Genomic DNA, 19141 nt, shown 5'->3' on the forward strand with positions numbered 1-19141 from the left:
CTCAGTCACATTACACACTTTGTTCCATATTCTGCTAAGTTCTGCGTATTTGTTTTAAGCCCATATATTCATGTTGTTAAATTCCCTCTTGAACACAGTATTTAAGACAGGAGGCTGATGATCATTTGCAGTCCTTTGCAGCCCATAGAGTTACTGAAATGATTTACCCCTGAAGGAAGAGGTGTGTTTTGTAGATGTGAAAATACTATAATAACTCAAATGTAATTATTATTTAATGCACAGTAATGAATCTCCCATGCATCGATTGGTTAAGATCGTTGGTGACGAAGCTTGTTCTGGTGACAGAATACAAGCTGGATGATAGTCTAAAAGTCTAACCTAATTGAATCATAAGTATTTACATCTGATTTGTGATCTAAAAACATCAGTATGTTTGCCATCACTGTGACAAACGTTTATCAGAGAAATGGAATTGAGATCAGGGTGTTGGAGGTGGGTTGTTTAATGCAAGCTAACATGGCACACATGCTAACATGCTACACATGCTAAATGTGTATGTATTAATGCTGACATGCTGCTATAAGCATTTCATTCTGAGCACAGCTTGGCCCGAGCAAAGCTCACATTGATGAAAGTCGAGCCAAGTCTGACAAAAGAGCTGAGACCAAGATGTCCCAAAAGGGCCACCATACAGAGACTGAACCCTGTTTGGGTTACAACATGACCTTTCCTCTGGCACCACCCTCAGGTTAACTTTTACACTTTTTGTCCCATTTTTAATCCATCCGACCATTGTTTTTGGTGCGTAATGAGCATCAGACCTGCATGGATAGGTGTCACATTTGGACATGTTTGTTGTCACTAAGCTGACTTCGAGACAACCACATAATTAAAAAAAAAAAAAATCCTCGTTCTGTGTAAAACTAATTCAAAGCAAAGTGACTTTAGTAAGCAAAAGAGGATGCATATGAGAGAAGTTACACAGATACATTAAGATAAATAGTCAAAGTGTGAATACTGTCATGAAAGAAGCCATTTGCATCAGGTGTGAATATTGTTTACATGATGATACTTTTCCAAATTAAATGAAGTATAGTTTAGTAAGGGTTTGGATGGTATGACGTTAAAATCAAGGTAAGTATAAAAGCCACACAAAATGTCTCTAAATTTGTTTATCAAATCTTTATTTAATCAGGGTTGAAAAGGTTTCCATGTATTCTAATACATTACAAATTCTAATACAATAACTTTATTCACTTGCAATTTTTGATTTTTGTTTTATGGATTGAATACCTCGTTTTCAGCCATTTTTGATTTTCAAATCAAACTGATAAAATATTGGAGCTTTAATTAGAAACAAATATATATTTACATTTGCTTCGCACTTTTTTTTTATACAGATAGCTGCTTCACAAAACACGATTTAAATGTTACAACTATATTTAAATTACTAAGAGATGTTTATGATATTGTTTGCCCATAACAAACGTTAGAACATCCCATCTCCGACATTCTTGAACGCACCATTTTACTACAGGAAGTACGGTGGTGTGTTTTTGTCAGTTGGCGGTGCAGCGATCGGAGCTAAACTATAACGAGGTGCACCCACGGCAACTGATGTGAGGATAGATCCACAACAGACTGCCGAGATGACTCCACCTGCCACTTGATTCGGCAATATGTTGTCGGACAACTTGTCAATGCTTCAGTGTTCAGTGATTAGGAAACGACACCGCAGACGAAACACTAGCTAGGACAACAACAAGGTAACGTCAGCTGCTCCCAGCATCACGCCTTACGATAATTAGCTTCATAGTTTTGTGTTGGACAGTTTGATAGTCAGGGTTCCACTAATGCTAGATGCACATTAGCAACTTTTTTATGTTCCAAGTTGGAAAACCCAGGATGCAACAATACATGCCCCGTTACTTCAGCGTTGTTTGTGTGCATCCTCTTTTGTTAATCTTAAGTGTTGGACATCTCCTTGCACCTCCTGCTGTAAGCCGTGTGTAGGCTTACTGCAGTTCGGGAGGGGTGGTGTTCACGAGGTCCAACTTTATGTTATTGATCATTGAGAGACGCAGATATACAATGCTCACTTTGAAGTTTCTTAATTATTATAACGAGTTGAATTTTGCGCACTTAGCGCTGGTAAATCAAATGAGAATGACTCCATCATATTACCGTTAAGTTATTCATCTTTTCCTTTATTTTATTTTTTACCAGAGATCTTTTATTATGAGCATGTATTGATTCTGGACAAAACTGAGTCAAGATGATAAATAAGCTCCATTACATACATATTACATACATACCACCCTGAGAACATTGATGATGTGAATTCAAAAGAAGAGTGCACCCTTCACACATGACTTAGTTTCCATTGTACTGCAAAGTATTGCATTAGGCTTTAGTTCTGGTAGCATAAGCTGGACTTCACTCCTGAGAGTGAACACACTGAGGTTACCTCGGTTAACAGGCATACATGTTTTAATCTGTCTACAAATCTGTGCTAAGTGCCTACTTGCTGTCTGTGTTGTGCACTTTTGAGACATGGAAAACCTCCTCTCAGCTTTTTTGGTTGCTACAGGCCAGACAATACTTAATTCATAGTTTACAGTAGTCACAGTTTAGCATATTAATTGACAACTGTACAGTTTAAAAACAACAGCAATAGGAATACCATTTTTTTTTTTTTCATTCTTATATTTTCTCCACATGTCTTGCTTTTGTAAATGACATTTTTTTAAATCAAAATCTCTGGATGACTCATATTCACGTTTGTCTAACTGTGTTTTCTCTTCATCCCACAGCTGAGCAGTATGCTGGACGTGGGGAAGTGGCCCGTGTTTGCGCTCCTCCCTCCTGAGGAGCTACGGCTTATTCGGCAGGCTTGTGTCTTTGGCAGTGCTGCAAACGAAGCCCTCTATGTCACAGTTAATGATGAGGTAACACTTTGGCTTTAAGCAAGGCTGCTTTAATCCTCCTGTTTACTTGAAGATGTGTTACAAGACCCGATAGACCTAATCTACTCTCACAATATTGGTCTGATTATTGCCGATTTTAGCAGTGGACATGAAAAGTGGTGCAGGCCTCGCTCTCTGTGGTTGATACAGCTTGCTGTTCCAGGTACAGAGATAAGCAGATAGAATGAGGCTATCTTTAGCCTCACGGGCCTAATACCCGAGCAAGCTCCATTTTTATCCTGTGGAAAGGTAAAGGCCGTGTCCCGTCTTGCCACCCACGCTCATTTGTTTGTCCCATGTTATATTTTGGTGGGTTTGCTTAAAATGGGGCTGTACATTTCGTACTTAAGTTTATGTTATTTTTATATAGCATACAAACATTCTGGGAGCTGAACTGAAGTATTTCTGAAAACAGAATCTCACAAAAGATTACATTTTGTTTGCAGGTGTAGTTCTATCTGTGTGGGAATAGCGCTGAAATGATTAGCCCGTTAATGAATGAATTAGTCAGTTGACACAAAGTCAAACTCTCTGCATTTTAAACTTTCTGACATTTTGGAGACTTCTGAGGCAATTGATCAAAAACATAATAGACGGATTAGCAATAGTGAAAATATAATTAGTTGCTGGCCAGTTGCATGTTTAAGAATTCAAGTGGGACAGTTGAAAAATAAATCATTTAGACTGTGAAATGACTTGTCACACTTTTCACACAAATAAAGTACTCCTTACAAAGTTTTGATGTTATTCTGCGTCTTCCCTGTATGATGTCTCAACGAATATTTCCTGTTTGCTGTGGTGTCCGTATATATCGGTAAAGAACGGGATGTGTCATTTTATTTACAGCGGTACCATTTCATCAGTGACGTTTTGCTCTTTTGCAGGTCTTCGCTCTGGGCACCAACTGCAGCGGCTGTTTAGGCCTCGGAGACCTTCAAAGCACGATAGAGCCGCGCCGGATTGATGTCTTGTGTGGAAAGAAGATTGTGTCCCTAAGCTATGGAACGGGACCACATGTGGTTATCACTACTGCAGGTAATCCAGTCCAGAAAACCTGTGTTTGTCCCCAAGGGGACGTATCTTCAGGATGCACGGGTATGACATCACAAACAACAAGACGATGCATGCAAATGTCTAGAATCTGGTTTTATGTCAATGCTGCCAGTATTCCAGTAATCAAAAATCACCTAATTGTAACAAAACAGTGCTTATAGTGGATTATTATAGTCTAATAACATGTATTCATATGAATATAACCTGAATACTTTTTATTCTGCTGTCTTTAAATCATGTGAAGTCGACTGCTTTTTATCGAGTGATAACATATTAACCATTGAGACAACGTGAATGAAAGGTTGCCTGCTGCTCCGTAGACGGAGAGGTATTTGCTTGGGGCCATAACGGCTACAGCCAGCTGGGCAATGGCACCACCAACCACGGACTGACCCCCGCCCTGGTTTCCACCAACCTCCTCAGCAAGAGAGTGACAGAGGTGGCCTGTGGCTCCCACCACACTATTGCCCTCACGAATGATGGAGAGGTAACCCGTCCTCGGTTGTGTCCTCTCGCGAGTTTCTTCTCTGCTTCATCATCTGCGTGTCTCTCGCGTGTGACGGTGAACGTTTCTCTCTGCGTTCAGGTGTTCGCATGGGGTTACAACAACTCGGGCCAAGTAGGTTCAGGGTCTACGGCCAACCAGCCGACACCGCGGCGGGTTAGCAGCTGCCTGCAGAACAAAGTGGTGGTGAACATAGCCTGTGGTCAGCTCTGCTCTATGGCTGTACTGGACAACGGAGAGGTAACGGGTCACGTCAATCTGCATGAACAGCAGCGCGAGTCAGAGCTGCCAGGAGGTCAATTGATTGGCTGTGGGCATTCCCTTTTATTTTGAAGGGGCTTGGCTAATGCAAACGTGTAACACACTTGAACATAAGACGGCATGGCTGATCATTTTATGTTCTTATACTTTTAGAAATATTCAGATTCATTAGAAGTTGTGTTTTCTCCACCAAGAACGCCGTGTTAATCTCAGAATGTACGCACTAAAAGAGCACGGCGCGAAAAATTGAGATAAAATGCAAATGAGCTGTCAGATTTTTTACAATACTCAAAATATATGCAGGTAAAAGATAATGGAAGCAATTAGCCCTAAACATACAGAAAACAACCAATGCCTTGATGTAGTTCTGTGTCGTCTAAATGCGTCCCCTGTGTGCAGATCTATGGTTGGGGCTACAATTGCAATGGACAGCTTGGTTTGGGCAACAATGGGAACCAGCAGACCCCATGCAGGATCGCTGCTCTCCAAGGTGTCAACGTCGTGCAGGTAAGATGCAGCTCGTAAGTCTCCTGTTTTTGATGATTCATCTCCTAACATTCAGCTCCATCCCTTTGCGTACACAGGTTGCCTGTGGATATGCGCACACGTTGGCACTCACAGACGAAGGGATGGTTTACGCCTGGGGAGCCAACTCCTATGGGCAGTTAGGAACAGGCAACAAGAGTAACCAAGCTCTCCCCACCCTAATAAACACTGACAAGGAGAGGTTAGTACTTTGTCCAGAATTAGCACTAACACCTCCCTGTCACAACAACAGGTCACTGAGGGGCCCCATGACAAGATCCTCAGAGGTTTAGCCGCTAAATGCCTTCGAAGACATAAATAGTTTAACATTATAGAGTAAGAAACGACTTGATTGCTGACTCTAGAGAAGTAGAGCCCATTGTAGAAATCTATTTGTCTAGGATAGAATGCCTCCTTTGCCTCTTTATCTCCACATACCTGCATGAGAAGGCTGTACATAAGTAGTATTTTAAGGTTTGACATTCCGTTTTTATTGCCACCAGAATGGTGGAGGTGGCTGCGTGTCACACCAGTCACACATCAGCTGCCAAGACGCAGAGCGGGCAGGTTCTGATGTGGGGTCAGTGTCGAGGTCAGGCTGTGGCCAGCCCCCACCTCACCCACTTCAGCAGCACAGACGACGTGTTCGCCTGCTTCGCCACACCAGCGGTCACGTGGCACCTCCTCTCAGTAGGTAAGAGTGTTAAAGGATAGATGTTTTTCACAGAGCCCAAGATTCCTTATAACATCCTCAATAATTGACATTGCCCCATTTACCCCCGATACTGTGGGAAAATGTGGGCCATAGGTGCAAATACCTGGAAGTGGTTTATGGAATAAACAGGAAAGTCTGTTTCCCGTGCACATCAAACAGACATGTGTTTACCGACTAATTTCTTTTGAACTCGACTCAAACTCTTTTTTTTTTTTTTGTTTACACTGCATTTTGTAATGGCAATGAAAAATCTGTTCAACTAACAAAGCCACTGAAGCCATCGGCGCTCTCACAAGTGCAATCTGTTTCTGTCCGTCACCTGTTCAACTGAAGAGCAAGTGTCCCAGAGAGAGTTCTATATCTATAAAGACTGGCCTTATTAAAAAAAAGCTAAAGTAAGAACTCACTTTTCTTTTTTCTTTTTTTTTGCCAGATGGCGATGACTACCTGACCGTTGCCCAGTCTCTGAAGAGAGAGTTTGACAGCCCAGAGATTTCCGACCTCAAGTTCTTGGTTGACGGGAAGTGTATCCATGTTCACAAAGCGCTGCTGAAAATCAGGTACAGAAAACGAGGAACCACAAAGTCCAAAGTGAAAATGGGAACTTATTTTCGCACCTTTTTAGTTCTTGCAACTTCATATTTTATTTGTTTTGCTTCTTTAATAATATTTTCCAGTGCAACATAGCCTCCTTAAAAATTGAATCGGAAGTCCAGAAAAGCAAATCAAAACCCATTTAGTTCCCATTTAATCTGTGTCTGGTGAGGTATAAAATCTAAGCATTTTGAGCTGTACTTGCTCACACATATTTCAACTTCTTTAGACTATCTTCTCATTTTGGTTCCTATTTGCACAAATTAAGAACGGCTTTTGGATGCACATCATCATTTGTCTCCAGGTTTTCCTCTCTGGTACTCTGGCCACTGTACTCTTTTTCTTCTTTGCTTGATTTTTCCTTTCTTACTCACCAGAGCGTCGTGCTTCTCCATCCTGACTTTCATATTGGTCACATGAGTCTATTTTTCACATTTGGAGGTTGTGCTTGGTCATGAGTAACGGAGGCGCTTGGTGTACCACAGTGGGATTTTCAGAGGAACAGAAACACACTTTGATGTTGCAGAATTACGCGCTTGTTAATTACGGAAACATAAAATCAAGAGAAAGAAATCATTTTGTTAATCGTGCAAACGCACTGGCCTTCCTATGATAACGGCTTCAACATATACCGAGTGACTGCCGCGTTGCCTGTGCTCAAACTCTGTTAGACGGTGTTTCCTCGTCTTTCCTGTTAATGTCACAGGGGAAGCAAAGACAGACATATTGTTTCCTGCTTTTCTTTTTATAACCACACTTGGACGCAAAGCGTCTGCGTTCCAGTCACTTGCTCTTTTGCAGCGTCAGTAGGAAGGAGCCAGACTGTCTGCGACGCCGACCCTCGTGCACACGCTCACACGCTCACACACAGCTGCATGCAAACCGAGCGAGACGCGTGCTTTGGCAAGATCACATGCAAATGGCACGTTTGAGATGCACTTCGAGAATGAAGATTCAGTTATTTGCTCAACCGCGTCCTGATACGAAATGAAGGGGGGGGGGGGTTTCAGCCAGTAGAGATTAGCAGCGAGGGAAAATGGTAATCAGTATTTATAATACAGAGGGCTAGAAGGAAAAATACTGTGGGCTGTAGTTGTTGGCAAAGTGCCTCAGCTCTGCCGCAGGAAGTGTGCGTTAAGAGTGAATTTTAAGTTAGATTACAGGAATATATGAATATATTTCCTTTTTACTCTGACATTACAATGTTACAGTAACATTTGCAGTTTATTACCTATAGCTGTTTCTCCGTACTTATTCAGAGTTTTAAACTCTTGCGGTAGTGGTGGGATTCAGTGGTATGGAAGAGGAAACGCGATTTACATAAACTTCAGACAAATCGTGATTCCAAACATGACTAGAAATAAAGATATATTACGTTTTAGTTCTTGAACTACTCGTATCACGTATACTTTACAAAATGAGGCTGTAGCGTTTCAGATCTTTGCAGGTATTGTTCCTTCTTGATATGCAGTTTATTCATATATTTAGTCCATTTATTTTGATACAGTATGAACATTAATTAGGATGTTCTTACTTGATAACACAGAGAACCTCGAGTCTCATTATTTTTTCCTGGCAAATTTAATTTTCATTGGGTGGTAATGCAATTTGCTGCAAGTGCACACTGCGCTGCGTTGGCTCACAATGACGCTATAACTTTGGCAACAGGTTAGCGTAAACCGTGGTTTGCATTCTGGGAGAGTAGGATATTGTTTTTGAATTACAAAATTCAATGTGCCGGTAATTCAATGTGCCGGTAATTCAAACTGCTGTTAAGCGCTCGTTTGATACAAAACACAATACTCTCTAAATCCCTGGTGTGGTATCTTTTATTGTCACCGGAGTAGTCCGATCCTTTTCTTCCCTCTCCAGGTGTGAGCATTTCCGTGCACTGCTGAATGAAACCGATGAGGATGCCATAGAAATCCACCAGTTCTCCTACCTGGTGTACCGAGCCTTTCTGGAGTACCTCTACACGGACACCATCAACCTGCCACCAGAGGATGCTATTGGTACGCCCCGCACAAGGACCACAGTCCTTTACACACTAAAGTCCCTAACCGCGCTCACCTGTGTGTTGCTCTCCCGTGTGCAGGCTTGCTAGACTTGGCCACGTACTACCGAGAGACCCGGCTGAAGAGGCTGTGCCAGGAAACGATCAAGAGAGGCATTTCTGAGGACAACGCCATCACTCTGCTCTCTGCCGCTGTCAAGTATGAGGCGCGGGTAAGCTCATAGCCCCTGGCACACAGTCAAACACCGTGGTGGCGGGGGGGGGAGAGTGTGTGTGCCTTCTCAAGTTGCTAGTCAGTTATACTCCTCAGCACTGACCAGACAGCCCTCTTCATTTTTAGGACCTGGAGGAGTTCTGCTTCAAGTTTTGCGTCAACCACCTAACGGCCGTCACGCAGACCCAGGCCTTTGCGGACATGGACCACGACCTGCTCAAGAACTTCATTAGCAAAGCCAGCCGCTACGGGGCCTTCAAGAACTGACTAGACGGCCCCCGTAGCGACGGACTCGACGCGACGCGGTTCACTGAGGCCCTGAGAGTCGACCCTAGACCAAAGTAAACACCGGGCCGATGAGCGCTTCAAAGTCGCTGTGGACCTTAACACTGGAGACGCAAATGGCTTTAGGTTTCTAACTGATGCGTCCGTGTGCTGCTGCCCCTAAAACTATCCCAAGCACAGTAGCTGCTCGGGGCGTCCTCAAATATTGGGTGTCCTCAGTCACTCGGTAACGAGCAGACGGTGCAGAGGCGCGAATAGAAAGTGGTCTTTGTGTCACTGACAATAGGCTGGGCTACTAACTGGAGGTGTCCAATTGGTTTGATCAACAGACAGATCGGGTGCCTCATCACAGCCAGCTCCGACACAATGCCTGGAAACGCTGCTCGCTATTCATTGCAATACAAGGGTTTGGCGTTTTGAGGTGTGAGACAAATGATCAATGCGCATATCGCACTGTAGCCATGAATCGACCCTTCAAGTTGTGCTGCTTTTCTGTGAAGCCTTGATTCTCCAACATTCTGGATTGAGAAGTAGTGTTTAATGAGGAAAAACACAAGTGGCTCTTCTTCTACACCCTTTTTTTTTTTTCTGAACATCTGTAGCTTGTATCCGGTCAGTGATACCATCTGTTCTCTTGCATACGTTAATTTCGCCATTTTTGTTTTATATTGTAAGTGTTCACCTTTGCCATCCAAGCTTATGGTTACCGATTGATGTCGACCAACATTTGCACTGTTTTGCTGTCGACAGTTGGCCCTCCGTCAGCAGACTATAGAAAGGTGCAGTCGGTTACACTCGGTGTGCAGCCGGAAACACTGTCTGATTCACAGGAGCATATTGAGTCCTGTGTAGCCTGTGGCTGATGTCACACTATAGGTGCAGCTGGTTTTACTGTTGTGTTTCATTTGCAATTTGCTATGTTTACAAAAAGTTTTTTAATTATCACTATTTGTATGCTGGCAGCAAAATTCTGGATCTTTTTACAAGTCCTGCTGTGCGTCAGTCCCCCGGTAGCACCTTGTGGGAACTAAATAGTGCCGGCTTGGTGGAATCGCCAACTGACTGTGTTAAATATAAGACCGCAAGGTCTTTAAATGTAGTCACCAGATAATTCACCAGATCCATCTAAATGGAAATGTAACCAAACGCTCCTACTTTAACAAGCCAATTATTGTATTTTGTTTTTTGTGGAACATTTTGATAATTACAACAAAAAAGAAAAAAATGCCTGTGTGTTCTCATTTTGTATGGAAAATGCTGTAATCTGCGGACAGCGCCACAAAGGGTAACATTTGTAATTTGAAATATATTAAATTGAGTAACTATGAAATTTGATGTATGTGTTATTGCTGTAATTAGTTGTCTGTCTGCGGCGGAATAATTTGCAGCCTTCGCAAATATGTATACACGGTGTAAAATACTGTATGATAAGTAAATATTTAGCCCACACATGTTCTTTTTTTTAAGCTACAAACACATTACTGTGAGAAGTCTGTGTTTAACCAGTAGCAGCTCTAAGCCATCGGGGGGCAGTGTGTTTCACTTGGATCTTGTCATACTTCTGCATGTTTGTGCTAAAAAGCCTGCGGAGTACCCAAAGGTACATGACGAAGTTTTCACACCTGCATCACTCTGCCACCAAATGCTTCTACCAAAGAAATCCACTCATGTCTTATCTGCGTATTGCGGTTGCCTGAACTCTAAAGTTATGTCCGGTGAGTGCAATGCATGAGGCTTGCAACACGAGTTGTTTAAAAGATATGTCATCCTCCACACACACACACACACACACACACACACACACACACACATCTTGCATTATTGCTAGAGGTTATGTCATGCATAGAGGAGGTTGTGGCAATGATTTGAAGGTGTGGAACACAATCTAAATCTGACAACTGTGCGCACATTGAGATGTGACGAATGAAGTCTTCCTGCGAGAGGAAGCTCCTGTTATATTCTGCAGGTAGGCCTGTTTACATCCTGAAGTGCAGCTTTACGGTGTCACATCACCCAGTCAGACTTCTTCCAGTATGTCAAATACCTGCCAGAAAGATTCAGGGCGTGGTCAGAAGCACAGGGACATCTTACAAGATGAGGCAATCCAATATTGTGGTGTGTAGTACATTTTGAATTTGGGGAATATATATATATATTTTTTTTTTCTCAGAATCTGGCAAATAATTTAAATTTTGATTTCTTATGGTCTCAACAAAACATAAGCTTCATAGTGTGCTGAGCCCTAACAGACAGCATGTTTGGAAATATCGTGATGAAAGCCAGATCAGCAGCTCACGGATGATAATTCAGTTTCTCTGTTCCAGCTAATGGCTACTCCCAAAACAAATGATGTTAGATTTATGCGCACATGGCTTTGAGGATAACGCTCACTGTGATCCACAGCATATCAGACTTATTTGGTGTAAGGCTGTCTGCGGATTTTGGCTTTGCTTTAACTTTGCATTACAGTTGCCAGAAAACATACATTTTACGCGTCTCTTCGGGAAAGGGGCCTTTTAATAGTATGGAGTGCAGAATTAGGCTGTCAGTCAACTTAATATGTTGTTATATGAAGCCTCAGACTAAACATATGTACATTGTCATGGAAAATTACTCAACGTAACTGACACACAAGTTCAACGGTTTTACAAGAGAATGAGGAACTGCACTCAGCTGCCAACGGTAACTGCCCCCCACCCTCCACCCCCACCCCCCTCTGACACTGTGACAGAAATGCGATTAATTATGGATTCATTTGATCCCAATAAAGCCCTTTGGTTTTCCAAAACATATAAGAAGAATTCTGATCTCTTACTTGATTGAAAAAAAAGAAATGACAAATTGCAATTAGTTCTGCATTCAAAATGTAACTATTCAGAGCTACATGAGTTGATGTGTAAGAAGCATTTAAATGTTCCCGGTCAGGATGGAGTTCATTTTATAAGATGGTCATACATGATGTACGTAAAATCTGCAAAGACCCTAAAGCCACCAGACAAAATGTGGTTGAGGAAAAAATATTTCCCTCTGTAAATGTAGAAGTATTGTGTATGATGTCACAATGAAATGGCTTTACTGCAATAAGTAAGCTTACCACCAACTTCATTTCCTATAATTCAAGAAAAAGAATCACCTAGAACTTCTGCTCTGTGTTGACAAGATGTTGTAGGTTTGATAGAAGAGAGTTGCACCTCTTCTGGTTTATAAATGTTGGTAACCTTTCTCTCTCTCAGGGTCAGCTCGGGTCTGCTGTGTGGTTGGCTCGTGATAATAACACTGCATCTAATTTCTGGCTGTAATAGTGTGTTAGTTTCTATTTTGGAGTCTCACGCTTCAGTTTCTTTGAAATCTGTAATTAAACGTCGACTGGCTTGTCTTCCCCTCCTACATACCTCTCTGCATTGCTACTCAAGCATGCAGTACGGCTTGTTTTGCCCTCGAGACAACATTAACATCGGTGGTCTCACGGTCAGCTCTCTCAGGATGACGTTATGTAAAACATGCACATATAGCAGGAGAATGAAACCATCTGCGTGGCTTTTTTTCCGGTGAAGAATTGCTGGAATACGCCGAGCTTCATCCAGAAAATGGAAACAACAGCCGAGGTCTTTAAATTCCAAACATGGTGTTCGGGCCAGCGGTGCCAGGAGACGGGACGACCCCGTTCATGTTTGTTTTAAGTGAAGCAGAGCTTAACTAAAGACTTTTCCTTCTAAGGTGCATGCCATTTACTTACATGCAACATTACATGATGAATCTAAGGCACAAATACTGTAGGTCACGCTTTACAATAAGCTACGCAGCATGCAGACTCACTAGTTACTGATTTCCAAACCACTTTACCGACTCATAGACTTGCAAAAATTGCCTGAAAATGAGTTTGTTTAGTGCTGTTGATGGTTTAGTTGTTGGGGCTTTGGAGCTACAGAGACTGTCATGTAAAAAAAAAAAAAAAAAAGTTGTGAAGACAAGTTGACACCGAGTTGATAAGACGTACGGTTAAAAGGGCTTTTTATACCACTGTATATGTGCAGTCAGTGGGGGAGGGTGAAGTATTTGCGGGTGGGGAGTATTTGTTTTACTAAACAGTCAAAAGCTTTTAAGTTGATAAAACTGTGTGGGAGAGCACCAGCAGCACACACGCTTCTTCTGTGTGTTTATATTTCAAATGTCAAGACAAAAAAAATGTGATCGTATGTGCAACTGATAAAGATGATAAATTTAGAATTCTCACTATCATGAAAAGCTTTATTCAATGTGTTAAAATCCGGAGAATGGTATCACAGCCTCACTGATGGAACACCTCTTCCCTTCTGTGCCTTCTCTGGACATTTCAAAGCGTTTAGTCTCTTTGGTGAAACATATTTGTATTGTTTTATTCTCGATGATGATTCTAGATGTGTCAGGGCTCTGGACTCACAGACCTTTTTTGTTGCTGTGGCAGCCCTGAAACACTTCCTTGGCCTCAGCGGTTGGTGTATGGACTGCAGTTCTGTGGGTTTGTGTCCGTTTCACTTGTCATTTGTTTATTTGTTAACGCCAGCACAACATTTGTGCGGCCTCTGTTTCCAAGGTGAACTTGAGGGAATGAGCCGAAAAGCCCTTTGGGTCGCAGTGAAGCTGTCCGTGGTCCAGCATGTCTTGTTGCCAAGTGAGACATTTGTTCAGCAGTTTTCATTTGGGTTGCTCATTTTTCATATTGCAGGATGTGTTATTTTAGATCTTCTTCAAGAGGTGGGATTGAATCATTGTTTTGAAAGTCATGTGGGAGTGTCAAGTCTTAAGTCCCCTAAATCCCAAAGTTGAACCCCAAATTTAGAGTCCAAAACAAGTCCTTATGTTTCATCAAATGTAATGACATTTTATAATGTGATACACAACCTCATATTATTTAGCTAATAGTAATATTGTTATTACTATTTACTGACAGGGTACACTGGGTGCATTTTTCTTTCCATGCTGTGCCAAAAACAAATTCTAGTTAGGCCATTGAAGTGAAGTGAAGTCAAGTAACTACTTGATTTGTGTTTGAATGAATAATTCAACATTTTGGGAAGTGTTTCTAGCTGAGAAGATTAACTCCACTCTCACGTTATGTACGAGAAGCTACCGCTTCGACCCAGTTAGCTTAGCTTAGCACAGAGACTGGAAACAGGGGGAAAGAGCTAGCCTGGCTCTGTCCAGAGGTAACAACATCCAGCTACCTGCACCTCTGAACCTCACTAACACCAGCTGCATAAACAATAAAAAAAAAAATTCTATTTTTTTCCCTTTGACTAATATCAAAGGGGCTACCCGTTGACTCAATTCAGAAGTATAATATTAAGGTTCAGTCTACGTCGAGTAACACACCTTTAGTGTAAAGTCACATTCCGGTTGCATTCTTTTAAAGATATTTGTGATGTTTGAAGACCGTCTCTGATCATCGTTACACAACAGTTATTCTGTCACCTGCTATCTTTCTCGTGCCTTTTTTCTTTTCTATTTTAAAAGCCTTCGGTCTTGGCCTTGGAGGTGCCAGACAGTTTCCTGGCATTGTGAGAAATTCACCAGTCAAGGGATTTCAGGCACATGTTTTTGTTTAGCGACCGCATACTCGCATGTGAAGAGCCTGTTTTTATGTGCTGGATGGAACTATTTTGCGAGCGAAAGACAATAGTACAGGTTTTTCTATTTTTCTTGAACATTTCATTCTAGCCTTGATGGTGTTTATTTTGTGGTGGAGTGACAAAGAGAGGCACAGTGGCCATAAAACACCCACAGTCTCTTTGATTCCCTGCAAGATTTCCCTTCATTTGTTTGACTATTGTTGGTAACTCTGTGAAGTCAAAATGGACCACTGTGGAATTAGTGTCATGTTGCTCAACTAGAGCACATATGTTTGTATGGTGTCAGTTCCAAATGGGGAAATATTATTGTAATCAATAACAAGTTCCCCCCATGTCTGCATGCTTTTACTCAGAATTTGTTCGAGATGCACTTGTTTTAGCTGCAGGACACACATTGGTTTACTGAAACCCCCAGTAGGTAATATGCAGAACATTTGACACAGTTACAGTCACTCAACAGAAACACACTCAAACAGTTTATAGTATTCACTCACCGCGCTGCCTATCACAAAGCTGAGAGCACTTTCAAGTTGTCTGAGACTAATTATTGATAAACTTCACATTCCTCCCTGCTAAGCTACTTCACTCGCAACAAAGGCCTCAATGTTTTTACTGGCTGCCAAGTGGGGAGTTTCTACTAAAGGAGAACTTGAATGCTTTTTTTTCTCGGAACGTATGTGAAGAGAAAGCTGTGGGCATGGGCCGACATGAGCGGCTGAAAAAGCACTGAATAGAGAATGCTTTCTGTTCCGTCTCTATGTCTCCTGCAGGATAAAACAGTGCTTCTTTAGCAGAGCTGCTGCCCACACAGGCTGTCAAAAACAACAAGGAGACGGTTCAATTCTGGTGTTCCGCCCATCAGACCTGTGGAGGCCGTCGACCCCGGCAATTACAGGGGTTTAGTGAACTTCTCGGGCGCTTTTGACCTCCCGTCTTTATTGACAGCCTGACTTATGAGGGAAAAAACAGTGTCTTGATTGTTTTTGTTACATTTCTCTCATGCGTTACAGTGGTGGAAGAAGTATTCAGAGTCTTTCTTTAAGTAGAAGAAGCAACACCTTCAACATAGAAATACTCCTTTAAGTCCTGCATTCAGGATGTTACGTTAAGTAATAGGAGTAAAATGTGCTTAAAGCGTCAGAAGTACAAGTACTTGTTATGCAAAACAATGGCTCCTGACAGTTTTATATTATTACAGTATCATATTATTAGACTTTTATTACTCGTGCATAAATATGTCAGCAGCATTTTATGATGCAGCTAATTGAGATGGAGCTCATTTTAATTGACTTATAATTATAATAGTTTTGTATTATAGGTGATATAATAATGTAGTCTTCAAATTAACTAGTAATTAGAGATGCTAAATAAATGTAATAAAGTATAAGAAAAAGTAGAGAAGTATAAAGTAGTATTTGAGTAAATGTACTTGGGTACATTCCACCACAGATGCTGTAAGAGGTTGCACAGGGTTTAAGAAGTCACAAAAACATAAATAGTGAATAAAGAATAAATACATTTAGAGGCCTTTTATCGTCACTCAGTACACCACAGCTTAGAGTCAGGGCTGGTCTTTTTATATGATTATGGTGAAGTTATGTTTCAACTCCGATGCAGCACGAAGCACTTGTTCTGCTTTAATATCTAAGCATGTTTTGAGATTTTTTTTGGCCTTATAAAGGCACATTTTAAAGCTCTACTTGATACAGAATGTTGCTTGATAATAAGCTCAATATTGGTGGTATTACATTTGATATTGCATTTTTTTAACTTCTGCTCTCTCACTGCTCAAGTAAGAATAGCTCAAAACTATTTTTTTTTAAATATTTATTTCATTTACATTTATGTATGTAGCAATATGTGTTTATAGTGACAGTAGTCCAGCAAATGATGAGCATGTGTTGTGAACTTCCGATGAAGTCCCTTACCATGCCAGGTGGTTGATTCATGCTCCAACTGTAGAGCAGACAAAGGAGTAGGAGGAGTTAGATGGGAGGCAGTGGGAGGGCTCACCACAGCTGCTCTCCCTTCCAAAGTACAAAAACTGCCTGTGATACCGGCACAAAGGAGAAGAAGAGCTCTGTCTGAGTGTGATGTGTGCTGAGCAAAAGCTCGGGAGGCTGTCAGAGTGAGAGAGACATACCGGGGGAAGAGACGTAGACCTACTGAGGGACTCAGTCAGGTAGCAAGAGAAAGAGAAAGAAAGAGGAGGGAAACATTGAGACACTCACATTGTGACACACTCAAGTCTCCAGAGCTCCTCTGAATGAGCCTGGTGGTTTGTGGTGAGGACCATGTGAGAGAGGTGGAAAGCGAACAACAACTTTGCTGCTTTGGAACTGAAAAGGACACTAAAAAAACACAGGACTGAGTTTTGACAAAGAGAGGATTTTTGCCATGTGGACATCTCTCTCTGTGGGGCCTGAATGTGGATTTACCATCCTTTCCTTTGTGGACTCAGCGGCTCGTGCTAATTGAGGACGTCTTGAGTGAAAAGGAGACGCATTTTGTGTGACTGAACCATCTGAGTAAGTGAAGCTCAGTCTGCAACTTGTGGGCTGCAGCCCGCTCGGGAGACAGGACAGGGGGAGGGGAGGACGCTCTTGCCTGAGTCTCTGTCCTCTGGGGTCTTTTCAATATGAGGTAACCCCCAAGAAAGCTACATCAAGACAGGGACTCATGTTGACCATGTGCAGCAGTCCTCTCTAACATGGGGCAGTCGTGTTGGAAAGAAACCTTTGTACCAATGGTCTGAATTATCAGATGACAGAGTGTCCTTTTAATGTATCCTGGATTAGGACTGTTCTGTGCTTTACTCTCCATTCATGGTGAATTCATTGTGCAGGGCAGCCCTTTCATTATATAGCCGTTACATAACAGACACCCCTCGTCCGGCCACTCTTTGTCTCTCAGAATGTACAACAGTACCCTCCCTCCGGACAACTTCACCCAGCGCTGGGTTGAAAACAACCCTACCTGCCACAAGAACGATGGGTTCAAGTACCCGCTGTACAGCACCGTCTTCAGCATCGTGTTTGTGGTGGGACTGATCACCAATGCTGTGGCCATTTACATATTCATCTGCTCCCTGAAGCTGCGGAACGAGACCACGACCTACATGATGAACCTGGTCGTGTCTGACCTGCTGTTTGTCTTCACGCTGCCTCTGAGGATCTTCTACTTCATCAACGGGAACTGGCCTTTCGGAAACACGCTCTGCAAGGTCTCCAACTCGCTCTTCTACACCAACATGTACGGCAGCATGCTCTTTCTCACCTGCATCAGCGTGGATCGCTTCCTAGCCATTGTGTTCCCTTTTCGCTCGAGGGCTCTCCGGACCAAGCGCAACGCCAAGATAGTGTGCGTCGCCGTGTGGGTGTTGGTGCTCTCCGGGAGTCTCCCCACAGGGTTCATGCTGGAGACCACCTCACACGAAAACAACAAGACTAACGCCACTTACTGCTTCGAGAACTTCTCCTCCAAGCAGTGGAAAGCTCACCTGTCCAAGGTGGTGATATTCATAGAGACAGTGGGCTTCCTCATCCCGCTCCTACTCAACGTGTGTTGCTCCATCATGGTGCTGCAGACTCTGCGCCGGCCCCAGACCATCAATCGTGGGGGGAAGCTGAACAAAACAAAGATCCTGCGCATGATAATTGTGCACCTCTTCATTTTTTGCTTCTGCTTCATCCCCTACAATGTGAACTTGGTTTTCTACGCTTTGGTCCGCACTAAAACTTTAAAAGGCTGCTTTGTGGAGTCGGTGGTCCGGACGATCTACCCGATAGCCCTCTGCATTGCTGTGTCCAACTGCTGCTTTGATCCCATTGTGTACTATTTCACCTCGGAGACCATCCAGAACTCCATCAAGAGGAAGTCTCAGGTGAACCGTTCGTATGACGTCAAGTTCTCCGAGGCGCTGCAGTCAGAAACCAGCTCTAACCTGCAGTGCAGCCTGAGGAACCTCAAAGCTAAAGTCTTTCACAATGAGTCGTCAGTGTGATGGCGGGGTTCCAACGCACAACATGAATAATCCATCTTTCCTTAGGAAAATGAACCTCCTTGAGACAATGAGAAGGTTGTTTGTTTTTGGAGTGCTTTATGGAACACCTGCCAAAGAGGTATTATCTTCATCTCAGGGCAAATGTTTGGACTTGTCATTGACAGCCTCGGCTCTGCAGTATTATTGCTACATGCATTCTGTGGATTTCTTATGACTACTCATTCATTTCCCTTTCCTGTGGAGTATTTTGTAATTGTGTTAAGCACAATAACTCTGCACGTGACCTTAAGGGGAATGTGATCCCTGAACAGCAGGACAGTTATGATATTGATATTGAATGCTACTTGTGTCTGTATATTTGAACATTTCTGTGGTAAGTTGTGGTGCTAACTTTAGATTAGCATCTATTAAATTAACATAAAGTTATATCAAGATA

General features: G+C 42.4%; 2 protein-coding genes across 2 annotated transcripts; both read left to right on the forward strand.

Moving 5' to 3' along the window:
• The first annotated feature begins 1524 nt into the window (after positions 1-1524).
• rcbtb2 (regulator of chromosome condensation (RCC1) and BTB (POZ) domain containing protein 2) lies at positions 1525-9774 on the forward strand. Its single transcript, XM_068714311.1, has 12 exons — positions 1525-1727; positions 2775-2909; positions 3812-3962; positions 4301-4467; positions 4567-4725; positions 5146-5253; positions 5331-5473; positions 5775-5965; positions 6420-6546; positions 8453-8592; positions 8676-8806; positions 8935-9774. Exons 2-12 carry the CDS (start codon positions 2784-2786, stop codon positions 9073-9075), a joined length of 1584 nt encoding a protein of 527 aa, XP_068570412.1. The 5' UTR covers positions 1525-1727; positions 2775-2783; the 3' UTR covers positions 9076-9774.
• Positions 9775-16762: 6988 nt separating this feature from the next.
• lpar6a (lysophosphatidic acid receptor 6a) lies at positions 16763-19141 on the forward strand. Its single transcript, XM_068714321.1, has one exon. The coding sequence runs from the start codon at positions 17617-17619 to the stop codon at positions 18703-18705; it is 1089 nt and encodes a 362-aa protein (XP_068570422.1). The 5' UTR covers positions 16763-17616; the 3' UTR covers positions 18706-19141.

The sequence above is a fragment of the Cebidichthys violaceus genome, unplaced genomic scaffold, assembly GCF_023349555.1.
Source record: "Cebidichthys violaceus isolate CVI_PGR_0920_01 unplaced genomic scaffold, fCebVio1.0.p SCAF_1, whole genome shotgun sequence".
Taxonomy (NCBI): domain Eukaryota; kingdom Metazoa; phylum Chordata; class Actinopteri; order Perciformes; family Stichaeidae; genus Cebidichthys; species Cebidichthys violaceus.